Source organism: Lepidochelys kempii, chromosome 12 (assembly GCF_965140285.1).
Source record: "Lepidochelys kempii isolate rLepKem1 chromosome 12, rLepKem1.hap1, whole genome shotgun sequence".
NCBI classification, from domain to species: domain Eukaryota; kingdom Metazoa; phylum Chordata; order Testudines; family Cheloniidae; genus Lepidochelys; species Lepidochelys kempii.
This window is the reverse complement of record NC_136391.1, coordinates 5,730,935-5,749,875: the sequence shown is the minus strand read 5'-3', so window position 1 is coordinate 5,749,875 and position 18,941 is coordinate 5,730,935. Positions and strand designations below refer to the sequence as shown.

At 60.6% G+C, this 18,941-nt stretch overlaps 1 protein-coding gene across 2 annotated transcripts; it reads left to right on the top strand.

Annotated features, from left to right (window-relative positions):
• The first annotated feature begins 1,334 nt into the window (after positions 1–1,334).
• On the top strand, positions 1,335–17,749 carry LOC140896116 (uncharacterized). Of its 2 annotated transcripts, XM_073307278.2 has the most exons (6): positions 1,337–1,502; positions 3,904–4,533; positions 12,354–12,495; positions 12,963–13,175; positions 13,949–14,086; positions 14,660–17,749. In XM_073307278.2, exons 2-6 carry the CDS (start codon positions 3,945–3,947, stop codon positions 15,816–15,818), a joined length of 2,241 nt encoding a protein of 746 aa, XP_073163379.2. In that variant the 5' UTR covers positions 1,337–1,502; positions 3,904–3,944; the 3' UTR covers positions 15,819–17,749. The 2 variants fall into 2 exon arrangements, with proteins under 2 accessions (XP_073163380.2, XP_073163379.2); XM_073307279.2 differs by lacking the exon at positions 12,963–13,175 and having other exon boundaries at positions 1,335–1,502.
• Positions 17,750–18,941: the final 1,192 nt, after the last annotated feature.

Here is an 18,941-nt window from a genome sequence, read left to right as displayed (position 1 = left end):
CCAGAACAAGCCTAGAAAGCCACCCGAGCTTTCTTAAGCAAGTTTTACCTGCCTGAAACCACCTTTGGCACCTAAACCGGAACACATCTTAACTTTGTGAGTCTGGGCAGGATCTCTTCTTCATCTACTGGTAAGGGGTAATGGAACACTGAAGAGCTTTGCAGAGGGGGAAGGGGTCAATACATACACAGAAGAGACCTGGTTCTTAATAGCTACCATATTGTTGTTCCTGTCTGTTGGTCTTGTAACTTTTTTTAAAACTCCCATCTCCACAAGCTTGCCAATGTGGTTTAATTTTCTTCTTCAAAGGAATCGCTACTCTGCTGGGTGGTTGTTGTAACAGTTTCAACCCAGGATTGACTTCCAAGTGCAGGAAGGTATCCACACCCTTGAAAACCATCCCCAGACAGACTGTACTATTTGTCTCCTTCAGAGAGGCCTGTGGCTGGACCGGTCTATTGCATCGTGTGTCAATCCATCATCCGCTACCTGGAAAAGCCCCAACTTTCCATGCACTTCTGCTGTGCACAGAGGTGCTCGTGGCATTTCAGCGATTTCAGTCTAGTTTGTGGTGTTTGCCCTTGTCTGGACCCATCAGTTCGAGCTGCTTGGAGATTTTCTGATTGAACAGATGCTTGCTGGAAAATGCTAGCTTGGCCAACCCAACGTTTCTCATGAAAGCAAGTTGGGTTCAATGAACTTTTTCTGAATCACAGGCAGGATCCCAATGGAATCTGGCTGGCTGCAGGAGCAGCCCCGCCACGTCATCTGCCCCAGGGACCACAGGGTTCTAGGGGCCTTGGCTCCAGGGCAGCCCCACTCTTTCCCAGCTCCTGGCTGTGGAGTTGGGAGCCTGAAGGCCCTGGGGGCTGCCAGGTTCCCGGCTGTGAAGCTGTGAGCCTAGAAGCCCTGGGAGACCTAGCTGGAGCCTGGACGCTCAGGACTTCCAGGCACCCAGCTCTGCAGCAGGGAAACTGGAAGCCCAGGGATCCCCAACTCTAGCTGGGGTTCAGCTCCTGGCTCTAGAAATCTTGGGGCCTCTGGGGGCTTCCTGTCATGGAGCTGGGAGTCGGAAAGCCCTGGGGCCCCCTGCTCGGGGGCAGTCCACAGGGCAGGGCTGCGGCTCGGTGAAACTCTCGTGAATGGGACTCAGCACCTGCCGGCCCCTGGGGCGCGATCGGCCCCCCGGGGCTCGGGGCGGGGCGGGGGAGCCGCTGCCCGCCCGGGCCTGCCGGATCGGGGCCGCTCCAGGGGCCGCGGGACCAGCCCCCGGCTCTCTGCGCAGCCCCGCGGCAGGGGGCGGGCTGGGCTCGGCTCGGCTCGGCTCCGCCCCGCCCGGGACTCCGCCGAGCGGCGCCCGCAGGAGCCCCCCGAGCGCCCGGCCCCGGCCCCGGCCCCGGCCCCGCCGGCCCCTTTCCGCGGCGCCGCCCGCCGGGCTCCTGACGTCAGCGCGGGGACCCAGCCCAGCCTGCGGCGCGGGGCGCAGCCCGAGCGGGAGCCGGGTAAGTCGGGGGCGGCCTGGGCCCCGCGCCCGGCAGAGGCCGCTGCGCCCCGCGGTGCTGGCGGGGCCGGGGGCTCCGTGGCGGGGCCGGGGCCGGGGGGCTCCGTGGCGGGGCCGGGGCCTGCTCGGCCCGGGCAGACAGACCCGGCCAGTCCGGGCTCGCCCGGGGCTCTGCGCTGCTGCTCGCGCCTCTCCCTGGGGTCGTGCCCGGCCGGGCTCCCTGCCAGGCTGCCCGGCCGCGGAGCGGGAAGAGCGGGAGGGGAGCCGCGTCCCTGGGCAGGGCAGGGCAGGGCTGGGCTGGGCGCCCGGCTCTGGGGGCAGCGCCCCCGGTCCCTCCTGGGGGCTGCGCTCGGGGCGCGTAGCCGTGTCCGGGCGCGCTGCGGGGCTGGCTGGGCACTTGCTGGGAGAGAGCCGCCCCCCCCCCCCCCGGGCCCTGGTTCTCCCAGCAAGGCGCTTGCCCAAGTCCTGACCCAGCCTGGCTCAGCCTGTGCGATGCGCTGGGCTGCTGACCCATGGCTGGCGGGGCCCGGGGCCCAGCCTGTCGGTCAGCCCGTCCCGGAGGGTGCGGTGCCCTTGCCCGCCCCCTTCTTCGTGCGGTGGGGGAAGCGGCACCGCAGCCGGTGCTGGGGAGGGAAATCTGCTGGCCGGATGCCAGGAAGTCCCGCTCCCAGCAGCGGGTGCCCTGTGTGGCGGCACAGTGTGCCCCGGGGTCCTGCCCCCCAGGCGACAGCCCCACCCATCCTGGGGAACCCCAGTTCCCTGACACGCAACTGTGATGCTGGGGGTGGGTCAGAGCCCCAGGGCGGCGAGGGATTTCCACAGCCCCCTCCCCTCTGCCTGTGCGGTGACCCTCTGCTGGGCTCGCTCCCCTTCCTCTCCCAGTGACCCCAGGGCCCCAAGTGACCCAGGCTGTGCCCAGGCGATGGTCCTTGACAACAGCTGTGGTGTGGATGGCTCAGGGTACTGTGCAACGGGCCACTTCCCCCACCCGCTAGCCCCTGGCTCCCAAGTGCAGGCCCTGGCCCTGTGAACACCCCCACTGAGCGTGACGCTACCTGCCCCTGCTGCTGGCAGCCTGGCGCGACCTGTCTGGCACCGGGGTGCTCACTGCCTTTAGCCCTCAGTCTGAAAACACCTGGCTGCCCCGCACACCAAGGGGCCTGGCTTGGCCTGGCAGGGCTGAGGGGTGTCAGCAGAGCTGTGAGGCGTACCTGGGGAGGGGTAAGGGGGGGCTGCAGGTTAGGACTAAGGAGCTGCCACCACCCCCCTCCCCTCTGCTGCCACAGCTTGCTCACGCCAGCGGTTTGGTTGGGGAAAATATTGAAAGCCCCCCCCTTTCCCCCCCCGCCCTGCAGTGACCAGGAGTTGGAACCACGCGGCCTGGGCCCCTGCTCCCTGGGGCTGAAGCTGGAGCAAAAACATGCCTAGGTGCCTGGATAGGGGAGCTCCTTTAAACGCCCCTCTCCATTGGCACCTGCAGGGGGGGAAGATTCTTGCACCCACACCCCTCCCCCAGTGGCACCTGGCCAGCACTGTGCCTCACGTGGATCAGTAACACCCCCGTGGTGTGCGGGGCTGGGGGATCCTCTGGGCCAACGTGCTGTGCAGCTGCTGGAAATCCCATCCCAGCGTGGCTACGTGCAGACGGCTGGCTGGGGAGCTCGGGGCAGTTATAGGCTCAGCACAGAGGGGAGAAGAGGCCCCAGGCTCTGGGGGTCAAGGTGTGACCCCATGGGAACCCAGAGCAAGAGCTCAGGCCTGGTCCGAGCTGGGCAGCAGCCCAGTGCCAGCAGCATGGGGGCACCTGGCCACATGCCATCCTGCACAGGCCATGGGCATGAGCACACATCGCACAGACAACCTATGGGACTCCTTGCTGGGGATGTTGTGAAGGCCAGACGTATAAATGGGTTCAAAAAAGAATTAGATACGGTCATGGTCCTTGTTAGCCAAGATGGTCTGGGACACAATCCCATGCTCTGGGAGTCCCTAAACCTCTGACTGCCAGATGCTGGGAATGTTCTGTTCATTCCCTACGGGGTGCCTCTTATGACCCCGGGCAGCTCCTTGCACTGTGAGAGTCAGCAACACATGGCGTGTGAGAGAACCAGGATCTCTGTGAAGGAGAGCTGGGCTCCGTCTGTGCAAGTGTAGGCCGGGGGGGTGGGGTCCCATTGCTCAGGGCACTCTGGGGGTGAAGGGCTGTGCACATGGATGGGTGTGGGGCTGGAAAGGTCAGGGTTCCCCATGTGCTCAGTGGGGTGTTTGGGGAGTGGGCTCCCTGGTGCCCTCTGTGCTCAGTGGAGTGTTTGGGGAGTGGGGTTCCCGCTGTGTTCAGTGGCGTTTGGGCAGGGAGTGTGTCTGGTGCCCCCTGTGCTCAGTGGCTTCTCTATTGTGCCCAGCCTCCCCGATGCCCGGCCCCCTGTGACACTCCGGTGCAGCCATGGCGGGGGCCAAGGGCTGCTACGAAGGGAAGATCGCCGGCCTGTACGACCTGGAGCGCACGCTGGGCAAGGGCCACTTTGCCGTGGTCAAGCTGGCGCGGCACGTCTTCACGGGGGAGAAGGTGGCGGTGAAGGTGATCGACAAGAGCAAGCTGGACGTGAGCGCCGCGGGGCAGCTGCTGCAGGAGGTGCGCTGCATGAAGCTGGTGCAGCACCCCAACGTGGTGCGGCTCTACGAGGTCATCGACACCCACTCCAAGCTCTACCTCATCCTGGAGCTGGGGGACGGCGGCGACATGTTCGACCACATCATGCGGCACGAAGGCGGGCTGGCCGAGGGGCGCGCCAAGCACTACTTCGCCCAGATCGTCCACGCCATCTCCTACTGCCACAAGCTGCACGTGGTGCACCGTGACCTCAAGCCCGAGAATGTGGTCTTCTTCCGGGAGCAGGGCGTGGTCAAGCTCACCGACTTCGGCTTCAGCAACCGCTTCCAGCCCGGCAAGATGCTCACCACGAGCTGCGGCTCGCTGGCCTACTCGGCCCCCGAGATCCTGCTGGGGGATGAGTATGACGCCCCAGCCGTAGGTAAGTGACCAGGGCCGCCTGCTTCTGGCTCCTGCCAGGTTGGTTGGGTGAGGCTGGCACAGCCCAGAGCGCTGAGCGGGCACGTCTGTGAGGGTTGGTGATGGGAGGCTGGGGATGCGCCATGGGCATGCTTGGTGCGTGTCCCGCATTCTCATTACCAGTGTGTGTATAAGGCTCCAGTCGGCCTGGGACCTGAGCATCTCGCGCAAGTTTGTGGACATCCCCTCCCAAGGTCCTTGCAAGGGAGGGGCAGCTATCCTGCGGGGGGGCCTGAGGCACGCAGAGGCTTATGTAGCATGGGCAACAAGGGAGGAATTTGAGATTGGCTATGATTGGTGTCACTCAGCCCTGTGGGAGGAGTCACGTGACAGGGATGTTAAAATCACTGGTTACACCCTGCTTCAGAGTAGGAGCCATGTTAGTCTGTATTCGCAAAAAGAACAGGAGGACTTGGGGCACCTTAGAGACTAGCAGATTTATTTGAGCATGAGCTTTCGTGAGCTACAGCTCATTTCAACGGATGCATCCGATGAAGCATTAACTGGGTCAGTGTATTAATGATGTGTTCAAGGCAGGATACTGGGTGACGTCTGTAATAGAGACCAGTCGGACAAGGCAGCAGGATGAGCAGCTCCTTAAAAATCCCCCTTGATGTGTAGAAAGAAAGACAGTGTTATCGGGGGGGATTTCATTGTTGGGGTGAGGGTAGGGGGAGAGATGCTGGAGCTTTCATGCTGCCACTAGTAAGATATTCTTGAAAGGTTCTAAAAATTATACATGACTTTTTAACTCAATAATTCTTGCAACCAACTTGGGGTCATTCCTCATACAGATGAATTGAGCATAGAATTAAATTTGATGGTTGCCTCGGTGTAAGCGATCATGACTTTAATGTTATTGGCTAGGTGGAGACCGAATATAGTCCCGCCCAGGAATATATATATATATATACACACACATACATACTTGGTTCTTTAAAAGGGCCAACTTCCCCAAACTGAAAACAATCATGAGCAAAACAGAGTAGGAGGAGATATTTAAATATGTAAATGTGAATGATGATTGGGAATCCTGGGAGTTTGAAAATGATCAGCTATAATTTTTAGAGGCTCAGAAGGTATTGCAACCAACGGGGGGTGGTTCTGTATCTGACTTAATTCTGACAGGGAAAGAATTGATCACTGAATTAAAAATTAGCAGTTGCCTAGGTGCAAATGATCACAATCTAATTTAATCTATTCTGTTCAAGCAGAAAAGAGTCCTCTCTAGGGAACTGAGCCACCCACAGCCCCCTCCCCTCTGTCTGCAGGAGGCAGCTATGCGGTGACCCAGTTTTGGGCCCCGCACTACAAGAAGGATGTGGATAAATTGGAGAGAGTCCAGCGAAGGGCAACAAAAATGATTAGGGGTCTGGAACACATGACTTATGAGGAGAGGCTGAGGGAACTGGGATTGTTTAGTCTGCAGAAGAGAAGAATGAGGGGGGATTTGATAGCTGCTTTCAACTACCTGAGAGGTGGTTCCAAAGAGGATGATTCTAGACTATTCTCAGTGGTAGAAGAGGACAGGACAAGGAGTAATGGTCTCAAGTTGCAGTGGGGGAGGTTTAGGTTGGATATTAGGAAAAACTTTTTCACTAGGAGGGTGGTGAAACACTGGAATGCGTTACCTAGGGAGGTGGCAGAATCTCCTTCCTTAGAAGTTTTTAAGGTCAGGCTTGAGAAAGCCCTGGCTGGGATGATTTAATTGGGGATTGGTCCTGCTTTGAGCAGGGGGTTGGACTAGATGACCTCCTGAGGTCCCTTCCAACCCTGATATTCTATGATTCTATGACCCTGTGCTGGGCTTGCTCCCCTTCCTCTCCCAGTGACCCCAGAACCCCAAGTGACCCAGGCTGTGCCCAGGCGATGGTCCTTGAGAACAGCTGTGGTGTGGATGGCTCAGGGTACTGTGCAACTGGCCACTTCTCCCACCCGCTAGCCCCTGGCTCCCAAGTGCAGGCCCTGGAGCTGTTAAATATTTTAGTAGATGCCTAAAAAACCACAATCCCAAAATCATGAAAGAAGGCTTCTTCCCTTTTAATCTGTTGTTTTTTGGGTGTTTTAAATCTGAAGGTGAAAGCTGCAATAATAATAATATATTATTAATAATATATTATATAATATTAATATATTAATAATATATTATTATGGGGAAAGTTGATGCAATTACTATAAATTAGCAGTTAAGAAATGCAGACAGTTGATATGGGAAGCTAAAAGTATTGATGAAAAATCTACGGCCAGTAGGTTAAGGACAATAAAAAGGAAATGTTTACTCTATCAGGAACAACAGAATTCCTGGAAGTGATCTTGGTCTGATACTAGTTGGGGATGGTACAGTTGTCAATAATGATGCAGAAAAAGCAGGAGTGTTCAGAAAATATTTGCGTTCTGTATTTGGGAAGAAGCTGGGTCATGTATTCGTGGCTCACAGGGGAATGAAATTATTTTTTATTATAGTAGTAACTAGGGAGAATGTTTCACAGCAGCTGCTAAAGTAAAACCTTTTAAACCTGCAAGACCAGATAACTTGCATCTAAAAATATAAAAAGCATTACCTGAGAAGGTATCTGAGACATTGGTGTTCACTTTCACCAAAACTTGGAATGCTGGGGAAGTTCCAGAGGACTGGAGAAAAGCTATTGTTGTACTGATGTTTACAAAGGGTACATATGGTGACCTGGGAAACTACAGTTCGGTTAGCCTGACACTGATCCCAGGCTAACTCGTGGGGAGGCTGATATCACCAGTTTGGTTGATACAGTAACTGTGTGGATATAACTGAATTGGACTTCTGTGAAGCATTTGACTTTATTCCACATGATTAAACAATTAGCACTCTTCAAAATCAGTGTAGCCCATGTTAAATGAACTAAAAACTGGCTAACTGATAGATCTGAAAACGTAATTGTGAATGGGTCTCCCAGGGCTCTGTTCTTGGGCCGGTGCTGTTCTATACCTTTATCAGCCGTCTGGAAGAAAACATAAAATCGCTGCTGGCAAAGTATGGAGATGACCGCAAATATGTGCGTGGAGGGGGAGCTCCCGTGTGTTTAGCCTGTGCTGCCCTGGCACAAAGCCATGCAGGGAACCCAAGTGCTGTGGGGTGCAGCCTGGCAAGGTGCTGTTAACTATGGGGGAATCTGGGGGAGGGCAGAGGGGCATGTGGCTTTGAGGCTTGCGCCGTTCAGTTCTACGGAGGCTCTTATCCCATGGTGTCTGAACGCTCTCCAGGCCAGCATTAAGTGACATGGCTGATCCCAATCATCCCTTGTGGCTCGTTCTCTCTCCATGTGCCAAGGGAGAGCTGTGCGTGCTCAGCGGGCTTTGTTTGTAAGTGTCGGGGCTGATATCGGAGCAGGCCAGATGGAGCTGTGTGCCCAGCTGTGTGGGAGCAGGAGATCTGGGATGGCCCTGGGGGAGCTCGTTCCACATCTTGGGGCTGGCCCCTGAGGAAGCTCTGTTTCCTCCTGGCGGTGGAGAGTCCCCAGGGCCTGAAGTGCAGGAACTGTCCACCCCAGTCCTCATGCTCCTTTAGAGACGCTGGGCCCAGCCGTGGAGCACACGAAGACCAGGAGTGAGCCCTTGGACTCTTCAATGGGGAGTGGTGGATGGGCTGGAGAGGTGGCGGGTGCCTAGAACACCAGACATGCGGGCTCTTCCAGGAACTGCGTGGCCCCCACCTCCCACCATGACACCACCCCCAGTGTGACCTCATATACATGGGGGATGCCGTTTCCAAGAGGGTGCTGCCCGCCCCCGCCGGCCTGACCTCGCACGTGGATCATGCTGGTGGGGACGGAGCGGGGCACTCTTGGAAATGGTGTTAGCACCCCCTCTCCCCGGTCCGCCACCACGTCCAGTTTTGGCCCCATACTGGCTGGGGACAAAGCAGCCCAAAAGAGGACGGTGCAGTGTGACACCAGACAGGTGCCTCCCCAGACCCCACTAGCTGGAGTGCCCGTAGGGCCTGGCCTGGGCTGGGGTGGGGAGGGTCCAGTGCAGTTGGGCTGAGGCCGAGGTGACAGGCCTCCCTGCCCCTCCACTGGACGGGAAGGTTGTGTGGAGCTGGGCCCGGGCTGCAAGGGAGAGGGTCAGGGCTGGAGGTGACAGTGTACTTGCCCCACCCCAGGGGGGAGCTGGGTTGGGGGAGCAGAGCATGGCCACACAGGGAGGGGGCAGGATGGGAGGTGGCATGTGGGGAATGGGCAGGGAGTGGGGGGAGGGGCATGGTGAGGCTGGGGGGAGCTGGGGATGCAGCAAGGCTGGGGAGGAGCATGGTGGAGGAGGCTGAGGCCAGGGTGGGAACAACGGGGCAAAGGGCAGGTTTGTGGGGGCATGCAGGACGGGTGGGGCATGGTGAGGCAGGGCAGTTTGGACCCAAAGACAACCAAGCAGCGAGTATGTGGAGCCCGGTGAGGGGCTGGCTTGGGGCAAAGGAGTCTGTGCTGGCACTGGGAGGGTCAAACCCCCTGGCTTGTGGCCCAGGGGGGCGTGAGGCACCCGGAAGGAGCAGAGGGAGATGGTCCCCTCCCACACATGCTGTGACACAGGCCAGGTCCCATTGCCCGCCTGAGGGAGCTCCAGGCTGATTGGCCCCCTGCTCCCCCCTGCTCCAGGCTGATTGGCCCCTCCAGCACCGTGGGGCATGTTCAGGGCTGTTGCGTCCCCGATGCAGAGGCTGGCTCGAGGTGGCCAGGCTGGGGCGAGAGCTCGCTGCCTGCCGAGGGCTGACTCCGAGCCTTGGTTCCTGCCCTTCCTGGGGCCGGGTTCCTCCCCTGCAGCCCAGATCCCTGCCCTGGAACCGCTCCGGCTAGTAATGCCCAGTCTCACTGCTCTGGGGCCCCGCCAGCCCCACCCCAGCAGGAGGAGTTGCACAACAGGCCCCACCCTCTATGTCAATGCACCCAGCTGCTAGGGTGTCGGTCCAGAGGGACCCTGCTGCTGCCCCAGTGGGGGAAGGGAGCCCTGTCACCACCCCCCAGGTGGGGCCTTGTGTCATGGTGCGCCTGCCCGTTTGCTGGCAGTAACGCAAAGCCCGGCCCAGCCTTCCGGCCTCCGTGAGCCGGAGCCCTGGCAGTCACAGGGGCATCCGCCGTGTTGCAAAAAGACCTGGCCTTGACTGCCCCCTCCCCTAGGGGCAGGCAGCTTTTCCCTCTAGTCCTGCTCTGCACCATCCCTGTGCCAGTGACCCCAATTCACTGCCGCCCTGGGATGATGTGATTGCCCCAAGGGAAGGGAGTGACCAGGGCCCCTGGAGCCACTGCTGGAGAACCCCCCTGTCAGCGCACTCCTGGCTCAGGTTGTAGATGGGGGCAGGTGTCCTGGCCCAAGTCTCTGTGGGGCACGGAGGTACAGGCAGTGCAGGGCCTGGACAGAGCCTGGCACATCTGCTGGTGCTGTCCATGGGGCCGCTCTGGGGAGGGGGTCACTGGGGCATGGGAAGCGCTCGGGAACAGTCTGTGCTGAGCTGAGTCCGAAGGGTTATGGCAGGAAGGGCCTTTCCTGTTCCAAGGAGCCTGGCTGGGCAGCTGTCCCAGCCCAGCGAGGCCCACAACAGCTCTGTGGGTCTGGCCGGGCCCTGCCCCTCCCCAGCTCTGCTGATGTACAGAGATCCCCCTGCCCCAGCCTGTGAGCGGAGGGGGACAGGAGTCTGTGCTGCTGGGCCAGCAAGGGGAGTGCTGCCGGGGGGAGGGGGGACAGATGGGGCACAAGCCCTGGCACAGAACTGCACAGCAAGCTCCAGCTTTGGGTGGTCTCCCTGTCTCTGTGACCTGCAGATCTGGGGCCAGGCTGGAGTCCAGAGGGGGAACAGACAGAGGCAGCCCCAAGCCACTGCCCACAGAACAGCCAGGCCCTGCCCTCCACACAGCTCCGCATCGCCCAGGAATGACTCCACGCCACTCCCAAGCACCCTGAACGGCAACGGAAGCTCCAGTCCCCAACAGCCTCGCAAGCTCCCCAGTTGCTGGATGTGGGCCCCTCGTGCTCCTCTCCAGCCACCCCCACGGCTCTAGGGTTCACTGCTGCACCCGCAACTGGCATGGAGCCTCCAGCCCCACTGACCCTCTCACAGCCCACTCCCTGGCTGGCACAGAACCAAACAGCGCCTGGATGGCACAGATGCCCCTGAGCAGTGCTCCAATAGTGGGTGCCAGGATCCAGCCCGTGCTCCCCTGGGGGCCTGGCCCTGTCTGTGTGTGATGCTGCTGCCCTTCCCCCCACCGCACCACACCAGGACTCACCCCCCTGCCCCCTCTGGGATGCAATCCGCTTTCCCAGGGAGGCTGAGCAGCTTACAGCCCTGAGAGGCGCTGATGTGGGCTTTGTGGCTGATGTGGGCTTGTGGCCCCCATAATCCCTGCTCCTTTATCCCTTTTCCCAGCTGTGGGGCACACACACTCTGCCCTGCCCCACGGCCCTCTGGAGGCTTCCCCTGGGCAGTTCCCTCGGCCGACCCATGCTGCACATCTCCCTGCTCAGGAAAGCATTCCACACACGCTGAGCGTGAGCAGACGCACAAGTCCTGGTGCCTGGACAGCTGAGCTGCCCCCGCCCCCCGGGAGAGACAGCCCCATGCTATAAATAACCGGTAATCACTTCAGCTGGAGGTGGACTCTGACTCCCCCCTGCAGCCCTCCCCACTCGTGCCTCAAGGCAGCCTTTGGGGATGGATTCAGTAATAGTTAATGTCCGTGTGGGGGCGACATGGGGCAGAAACACGCTGGCTGGAGCAGCACAGTGTACTTAGGTGACATGCAGACTTTCCTCTCACTGCTCTGCTGGTCCCCTCAATCCCCACCTGCAGCCCCCTGCTATCCCTGACCTGGGTTCCCCCGCCTCCCCAGTTCTGCCAGTCCCTTCGTCCCCCTTTATCCCAGCCCTGGGTTTCCCACGAAGCTGGGTTATAACTCTCTATAGAACAGGACCTGGTCAAGAAGCCGCGAACAAAGGGCAGGAGGATATAGTTTCCTCCTGGTGAAAGGCGGCAGAAAGTGCCCCCAGGTGTCACACTAGCACTGGGGTTATTCGGTGTTTATGTGTGATCTGAGCGGGATGGGGGATGAAAAGGCAGGTGTCACTGAGTTGGTTACACTCAGGGCAGCTCCCTCCTCTTGGAACAATGGGCTCAGGCTCTCTGCAGACCCAGGCAGTATCCCTGTGTCAGTTGAACTCCGGGCAGCTCCCCACATCAGAGTGATGGGCTCAGGCTCTCTGCAGACCCAGACAGCATCCCTGTGTCAGTTGAACTCCGGGCAGCTCCCCCCATCAGAGTGATGGGCTCAGGCTCTCTGCAGACCCAGGCAGCATCCCTGTGTCAGTTGAACTCCGGGCAGCTCCCCCCATCAGAGTGATGGGCTCAGGCTCTCTGCAGACTCTCAGTGCAGCCGGGGCTGTGTGGGGCGCATGCTGGCGGGAGGCAAGACGGCACTGAGAATGGGCAGGCTCAAACCAGGCCATGGGCTGGGGCAGGGAGCCCCTCGCTGGCTCCATCACATGCTCCTCACACAACTCACCTGAGCAGGTCAGGCCTGAGGCCTCGCCAGGCCTCTAGGAAGTTTCCTTCCTCCCAGGGCTTGCCTGGTTCACACCTGTTTGTGCTGCAGAGCTGGGGCTGTGGCTGCAGGGGGGGAGACCTGGACAGGTGTGTGGCAGGGCCGTCTCGGCCCCAGTGGCTCGCTCCATCCCCCCTGCTGGAGCCCACACCCCCTCCCAGCTGGACTCTCCTGGCTCCATGCTGCAACGGGCTGAGCAATCTGTGTCTCCTCCTCTCTGCAGACGTCTGGAGCCTGGGTGTCATCCTGTACATGCTGGTGTGTGGCCAGCCGCCCTTCCAGGAGGCCAACGACAGCGAGACGCTGACCATGATCATGGACTGCCGCTACACCATCCCGCCCCACGTGTCCGCGCAGTGTTCTGAGTATGCAGCCCCAGTCCCCTCTCCTCCGGGCCTGTCCGGCGCTCCAGGGGCCCAGCCAGACGAGTGCCACCATCCACAAGGGCATGCGGGGGGCATGGGGCAGGCTGTTCACAGCCCAGCTCAGTGCACCCCCCTGCCAGGGAGAGCTGAGGGCTCAGTTTCAGCAGGGAAGGAGGGTGCAGGTTTTCACCAGGAAGGGGAGCCAGTGGAACGATTGTCCCAGAGGCATGATGCCGTCTCCATCTCTTGGAGAAAGACCCCCAGCTTCCACGCGAGGCCCGGAGCTACGGGCTGGCCCAGGGATCACTGGGTGGGTTCTCCAGCTCAGACTTGATGGTCCCATCTGGCCTCAGAGCCTGTGGCTCTGTGCATCTCTGCTGCAGGTGCTGCTGCGGGCCTGGGGCAGCGTCCCCCGGTTGTTCACTCCTGGGCTGGCTTGTGACCCTGCCCCCTCTGCTCTCTGGCAGCCTGATCGGCAGGATGCTGCAGCGAGACCCCAAGCAGCGGGCCTCCCTAGAGCAGATTGAGGTGCACCCCTGGCTGCAGGGTGTGGACCCCTCCCCAGCCAGCCGCTGCCTGCTGCCCCTCACGTCGCACAAGCGGGTGTCCGAGGAGGAGCATGACATCATCATCCAGGCCATGATGTGTGGGAACATAGCGGACCGGGACGCCATCCAGGAGTGAGTGCCAGCCGGGCGGGGGTGGGGGAGGTGTGCAGCCGGGTCACTGCACCAATCTCCCTCTGGGCTATTTCTGGGCAGGCTCCTGTCTGTGTGGTGCCCTGGGCTTGGCATCTCCTCCCCGTCCCTCGTGGACAGAGGGAAGGGAGCTCTGCACAGGGCTTGGCTGAGTGACTTATCCCCAGCCCAGCCCTTGCACGAGCGATGGAGACCCTGTGCAAGAGAGGGGCAGGTCGTCTGGCACCAGCGATACCCCCCCCCACAGGGCAGCTGCTCTTTTGGATGTGAGAGGGCATTTCCTGGAGGGCCGGGGGCAGGACAGGGGGTTCCCTGCAGGCTGGGGGGCAATACAGGGTTCTCTGCCGGAAGAGAGGGCATGGCAGGGGGTTCCCTGCAGACCAGGAGCGTGGGGGAGGGAGGTAGGGTGTTCCCTGCAGATCAGGGCAGCAGTGTGGGCACAGGGGTTGGGGGGCAGGACAGGCCATTCTCTGCAGATCAAGGGGCGGGGGGCAGAGGTTCTCTGCAGACCAAGGGAGCATGGTGGGCGCAAGGGGAGGGCAGTACAGGCCGTTCTCTGCAGATCAAGGGGCAGTGGGGCCATGCCCGGGGCTCGGAGCTCAGTGCTCTGGCTGTGCCCTATGCCATGAGCAGCCAGCATGGGGCACACCCCGCATGCTGCTCTCATACTCCTCTCTTTGGTAGCACTGTGCTGTGCTGGGGCCTGCAGGCTTCCTCCGGGGTGCGGCTCTCACCTGGGCCTTGCATCCCCCCAGGGCCCTGGAGGCCGATCGCTACAACCACATCACAGCCACGTACTTCCTGCTGGCGGAGCGGATCCTCCGGGAGAAGCAGGAGAAGCAAAGCCACAAGCTCAGTTTGGTCTACAACCTGGCCCAGCAGGTGCAGGACAGGTGAGCCCGCGTCCTCCGGCTGGGACAGGCCATGGCTCAGTGCCAGGGACGCCCCCCCGGGAGCCACAAGCACAGCCGGCCCCGCCCCGCCCGCCAGCCGTTCTGTGCGGGGGAGCCCGCGGCGCTGGCCGCAGCGTGCTATGCATGGCATCACGTCCCTTCACTGGAGCTGCCCCGGGATGTGGGATAAAATCCTGGCCCCCTGACTGTAGTGACGCTTCCCTGGGGCCTAAACTCTCCCAGACTCCTGTCCGCAGGGGATTGGCATCCAGCCTGGCACAGAGCCAGGTGTGGGGGTACCTGACACCCAGGTTTTCCTGTCCACAGCCCTGGGCATCATGCCAGGGCCCGGGAGTCCTGGCTGGGCAGCTGTAGTATCGATCTGACGCTGAGTGGCCTGCAGCACCGCCTCACGCTCGCAGTCCCACCCTCGCTTCCAAGCCTCCACTAGCCCCTGCTCTGGACCATGCTGCGGGTTGCCCAGGGTCACTTAGTGACCCTGCCACAGGGGCTACACCCGGCTGGCAGCTCCCACCCTGGGCATGACCCTGGGCCCACCCCCCTCTCTTTCAGTGCCAACCTGTCGGACCCGTTCAGCACCATGGGCGACACCAGGGACCTTTCGCCCTTCGCAGAGTTGCCAGATAGGCTGGCAGCTTTCTCCAGCCCCCAGCCTCGGGCTGCCGTGGAGGTTTCTGAGAAAAGAGTTGGCAAGCCCCTTTCCTTTTCTGCCCTGGGGGAAGACGATGCGGCCCCCAGCCTCCATGGAAACGGGCAGTTGGTCCGAGCCCTGCTCAGTCCCGCTCTGGCGGACTCCTCCATTGCCAAGAGCACCCCGGCCCTGCAGCAGATCTGCGAGGAGGAAGAGGAGGAGGAAGAGGAGGAGGGGAAGGCCAACGCAATGGGAAGGAGAAGCTCCTCTTTAAACCAAGAGCAAATGCGAGATTTCCAGAGCTCCAAGGTCTCCCTCTTGTTCTGCCGTGGGGCTGTAGCCCACAGTAAGGGGGAGAAGAGCCTTGGGGCCACCAAATCAGGCCTCTTGGAGCAGGGCCCGGGGAGCAGCTGGCAGCTGCCCCCTCTCAGGGGGGTGCCGAGTCCCAGGAGCGAGCCGGGGCAGCCCCGAGAGGCACCAAGCCACAGTGCAGCACGGGCGGCCACGGACAAGCTCAGCATGAGCATTGGGGAGAGCGCCCCCAGCCCCCTCCCTGGGGGGATGCCAGCGGCAGCGGGGGACATAGAGCTCTGGGAGGGTGGGGGAGCGGGTCCGGAGAGGTGCCAGGCTGAAGGCAGCTTGAGGTCGGAGGAGGACACCACCACCACAGAAATGGAAGATGATGGCAGCCTAGGGCAAGCGGGCAAGGTCCTGTATCCAGGGAGCTGTGAGGGCCCCGTCGCTGGCTTTGCTGGGAGCTCGGGGAGCCTCCAAGCCACTTCAGGTGGGATGCCAGTTCCAGAAGACAAGTCCAAGAAACTTGGCGGGCCCCGTGACACAGGCTCCTCCAACAGGCCCGCGTGCCCGGCTGAGAGCCCCCACCGCGGCAGCACCGCGGGCAGCGAAACCGCGGCCGACAACGTGATCAAGTTAGACCCTGCTAAAAACAAGAGCGCCCACCTGAAGGACAGGCTCCTGCAGTTCCCGCTGTGCGAGAAGGCGCTGGCCTTCAAGATCCGGCCCAGCTCCAAGGAGAGCCTGCTGGCCCTGGGACAGTTCAACTGCTGCCATGTCATCTAGACACAGCCCGCACTCTGGGGCCCGGGCCCGAGAAGGAAAGTGGCGGAACACGGCCCCAGGCCAGGGGCTGCTGGCAGGTGCAGGGCTGGGGAACAACATGCTGCTTTCGTTCTCGGTCTCTCGCTCCCACATCGCAGCTGTTCTCCTGGCTCCGAGACGCAGTCCTGCCCTGTCCTGCCTGCTCTCCCTTCCCTCGGCCTGGGGCCCTGCCTTGGGAGCGCGCTGAGCACCTGCTTCCTCACATGGCCACGCGTGTGGGTCCTCGGACGGCGACCGAGTGCGCTGGCCAGGCGGGAGCTGCGTGGCTGGTCGATCTTATGGAGAGCGCCTCCTCGCCCACCCGGGACGGCTGCCGGTGCTGTCGGCTCCCCCCTGCAGCGGCGCAGTGGGCTCTCCCCAGGATGCTGCTCTGTGCGGTAAGTGAGGGAGGCTCCTGCAAAATTCCTGCCTTCATGCTGACCCCCGAGACCCCACAAAGGTAGGTCCGACATCACCAGCTGGCAGAGGGCAGCCGCAGGCTGGGGTCCGTATGGGGCTGAGCTGCTCGGCTGCATGGACCATCCAGGGGGAGCTAGCGCGGCCAGCTCCTTCAGTGGCCCCAGCAACACGCTCAGACAAGCCAGCTGAGCTGCTCCTGTTCTGGGGAGGAACCCAGCCTCCCCTCCACTGCAGCCATGCACCAGAAGCAGCCCAGGGCCAGACTTCAGCTTCCACCAGTACTCCTTCGCATCTGCTGGCTGAAAGGATGCGGAGGGGCTGCAAAGCACCCTGGGAAATGCCTCTCTAGCTGGTCCAGTGCCATCTCCAGATGCTGGTGAGGCTCTGGGCGAGTGCAGGGCAGTCCAACGACTTGGATAGGGCTGCAGTGATTGGGGCTCAAATTAGGGTGATCCTCAGGGCTGCTCTAACCTGCTCCACTGGCCCCAGGACACAGCCATATTCCCCTGGTCTCTGCACCAGGGACTCCGTCACCACCGCTCCTCGGGGGCAGCAAGGTCTGCAGGAAAGCCAAAGCCAGCGCAGAGTGCCACAGAGAGCAGTGGGAGCCATGCTCACGCCACGCACAGCCTCCTCCCCAGCCCACTGCCGCCTCCAGGGCCAACAGCCTGGGTCAGCCCTGCTGGCTGCCTCCGTGAGCAAAGGAAGGAAGGTGCTGATGGAATCTAAATGGCAGCACCCCAAGACGCCTGCCGGTGTGTAACAGTGAGGCCAGCATGCCGTGCGCTGGGCATACGGGGTCGTACAAGGCTGGAGAAGCCCCACCTCGCTGGGGGAGGCCTGCCCAGCCCTTGATGCACCCTCTTCCTTCTCTGACAGCCAGGCTGTGCCCCCTAGAGCCTGACGTCCCATTGGTCCTGGGGGTGCGTCGGGCAGTTCTCAGTGCCCAGGGAGCCAGCCACTGCCTCAGCCCGCCTGGCTCTGCCTGGGGTGTTTTTATAACTATTAGAAATAATTTTTTAAAATAGTCTATTTTAATGGAATTTAAATAGAGATTGCTATATCCCCCTCCCCCGCCCGCCGGGGCACCTCGCCACGCTTCTAGCCCTAGCCATGCATGGCCACAGGAGCATTTCCCCATCCTTGGTACTCACCCACCCTAGAGCCAGAGGGGCCATGCTGAGGCCTACAGCTTCTCTGTCTGCAAAGTGTCCCGTGCTCTGGGGACTCACCGGGGCAGGAAGGGGGGCGTGGGGGAGGGGTATGTCATGCACGCGCACACATATACAATCTAAGCTGTTTCCTCCAGACCCCTGTAACGATAAGCTTTCTATTTATTATCTCTTTGTTTTCTTGCTGGCAAGAAATGAATTGTGACTAGAGTCTGAAGCCAGAGCTCGCTGCTGAGTTCTGCATAATGTGCACTGAATGGATCGGATCCAATTGGGAAGCAAAGCAAGTCGGTCCAGTAAAATAAGCTCTTGATTTCAAAACGGCGTCTCCGTTTCCTTCACTGGGCTGCCAGAGAAAGAGGAGCAGAAACAACCAGGATTAATGTCCTATTTTATACTGCTGCCTTCTGCCAAGTGGTAACAGATGCTAGGGCTCTGCGGGTTGGCTTCTTGTTGGAGTAGATATGGGTGACGCTGAGTCTGGGTATAGTCTTAGTGCAGTTTGATTATTTTCACTGTACACAGCAGGCCTGGAGCAGAGGTGGTCACAAACAGCATGCAGGCTGGGCACAGTTCCCAGGGAACGACTCTGCCCCAAGAACTGACCCTAGTTAGGTTAAGCAGAAAGCAAACATCACTGCTGCTTGCCAGAGCTCCCTGTAAAAGAAACTATAAAAAAAAAAATCCCAGTGCCGCATTTCATGAGAGTCTGGTCGGTGCCCAACCTCTGAGGAAACGACTGCGCCAGACCATGTGTGCCAGCACCCCCACTGTTCACCTGAGGTTATTTTCAGGTTCCCAAAAGTGAGCTGGGCAGGGGGAGAGAAACTCCCTGTTCTGAGGGCTTTAGAGCCCAAATTCAGGCAGGACCAACAAGCGGGGAATCCAGGCGCTGAGGAAGGAGGTTCCCCTTAGAAGGGCAAAGGGGTGTGCATAGCGTCATTGGTCAGGGTAATGGGGGTGTCTGTTGTCTTTAAGGGGTAGTGGGGATGGGGCCAGTCAACCCCTGTTCTGGGACATCATGGGTCCTTTAAGGGTTTAGGGGCAGAGGTGCGTGCTGGGAGAGAGGAAAGGGGGCGGGGGTTGCCCCTGGGGCCCAGGAGCCATGGAGCTCGGCTCTCTTCAGAGCCAGGGAGACCCTCGCAGCAAGCGAGGGGGGCGGAGGGGACTGCTGGCCTTGCCCAGCCCAGTGCGGGGGTGGTTTGCCCTGGCCTCCGAGGGGAAGGGGAGGAGCACTGGGCCAGTGCACTCCAGCAGCCAGCCGGGAGGGCAGAATGACGGGAGTGAGGGGGGAGTCTCCCTGCACCACAGCCCAGGCGTAAGGATGCACCATGAAGCAGGGCGCCTGAGGGCCAGGCACGGGGGGGGCGAGGACAGCACCTGGCTGCAGCCAGAGCACACTTCATTTCGTTTTGCTTTTTCTTACATTAATTTAAAATCAAAGTGCTGCCCTCTCATGCCATAGTGGATTGAGCACCGCGCCCCTGCAGCCCAGGAACACCCCCCACCACGT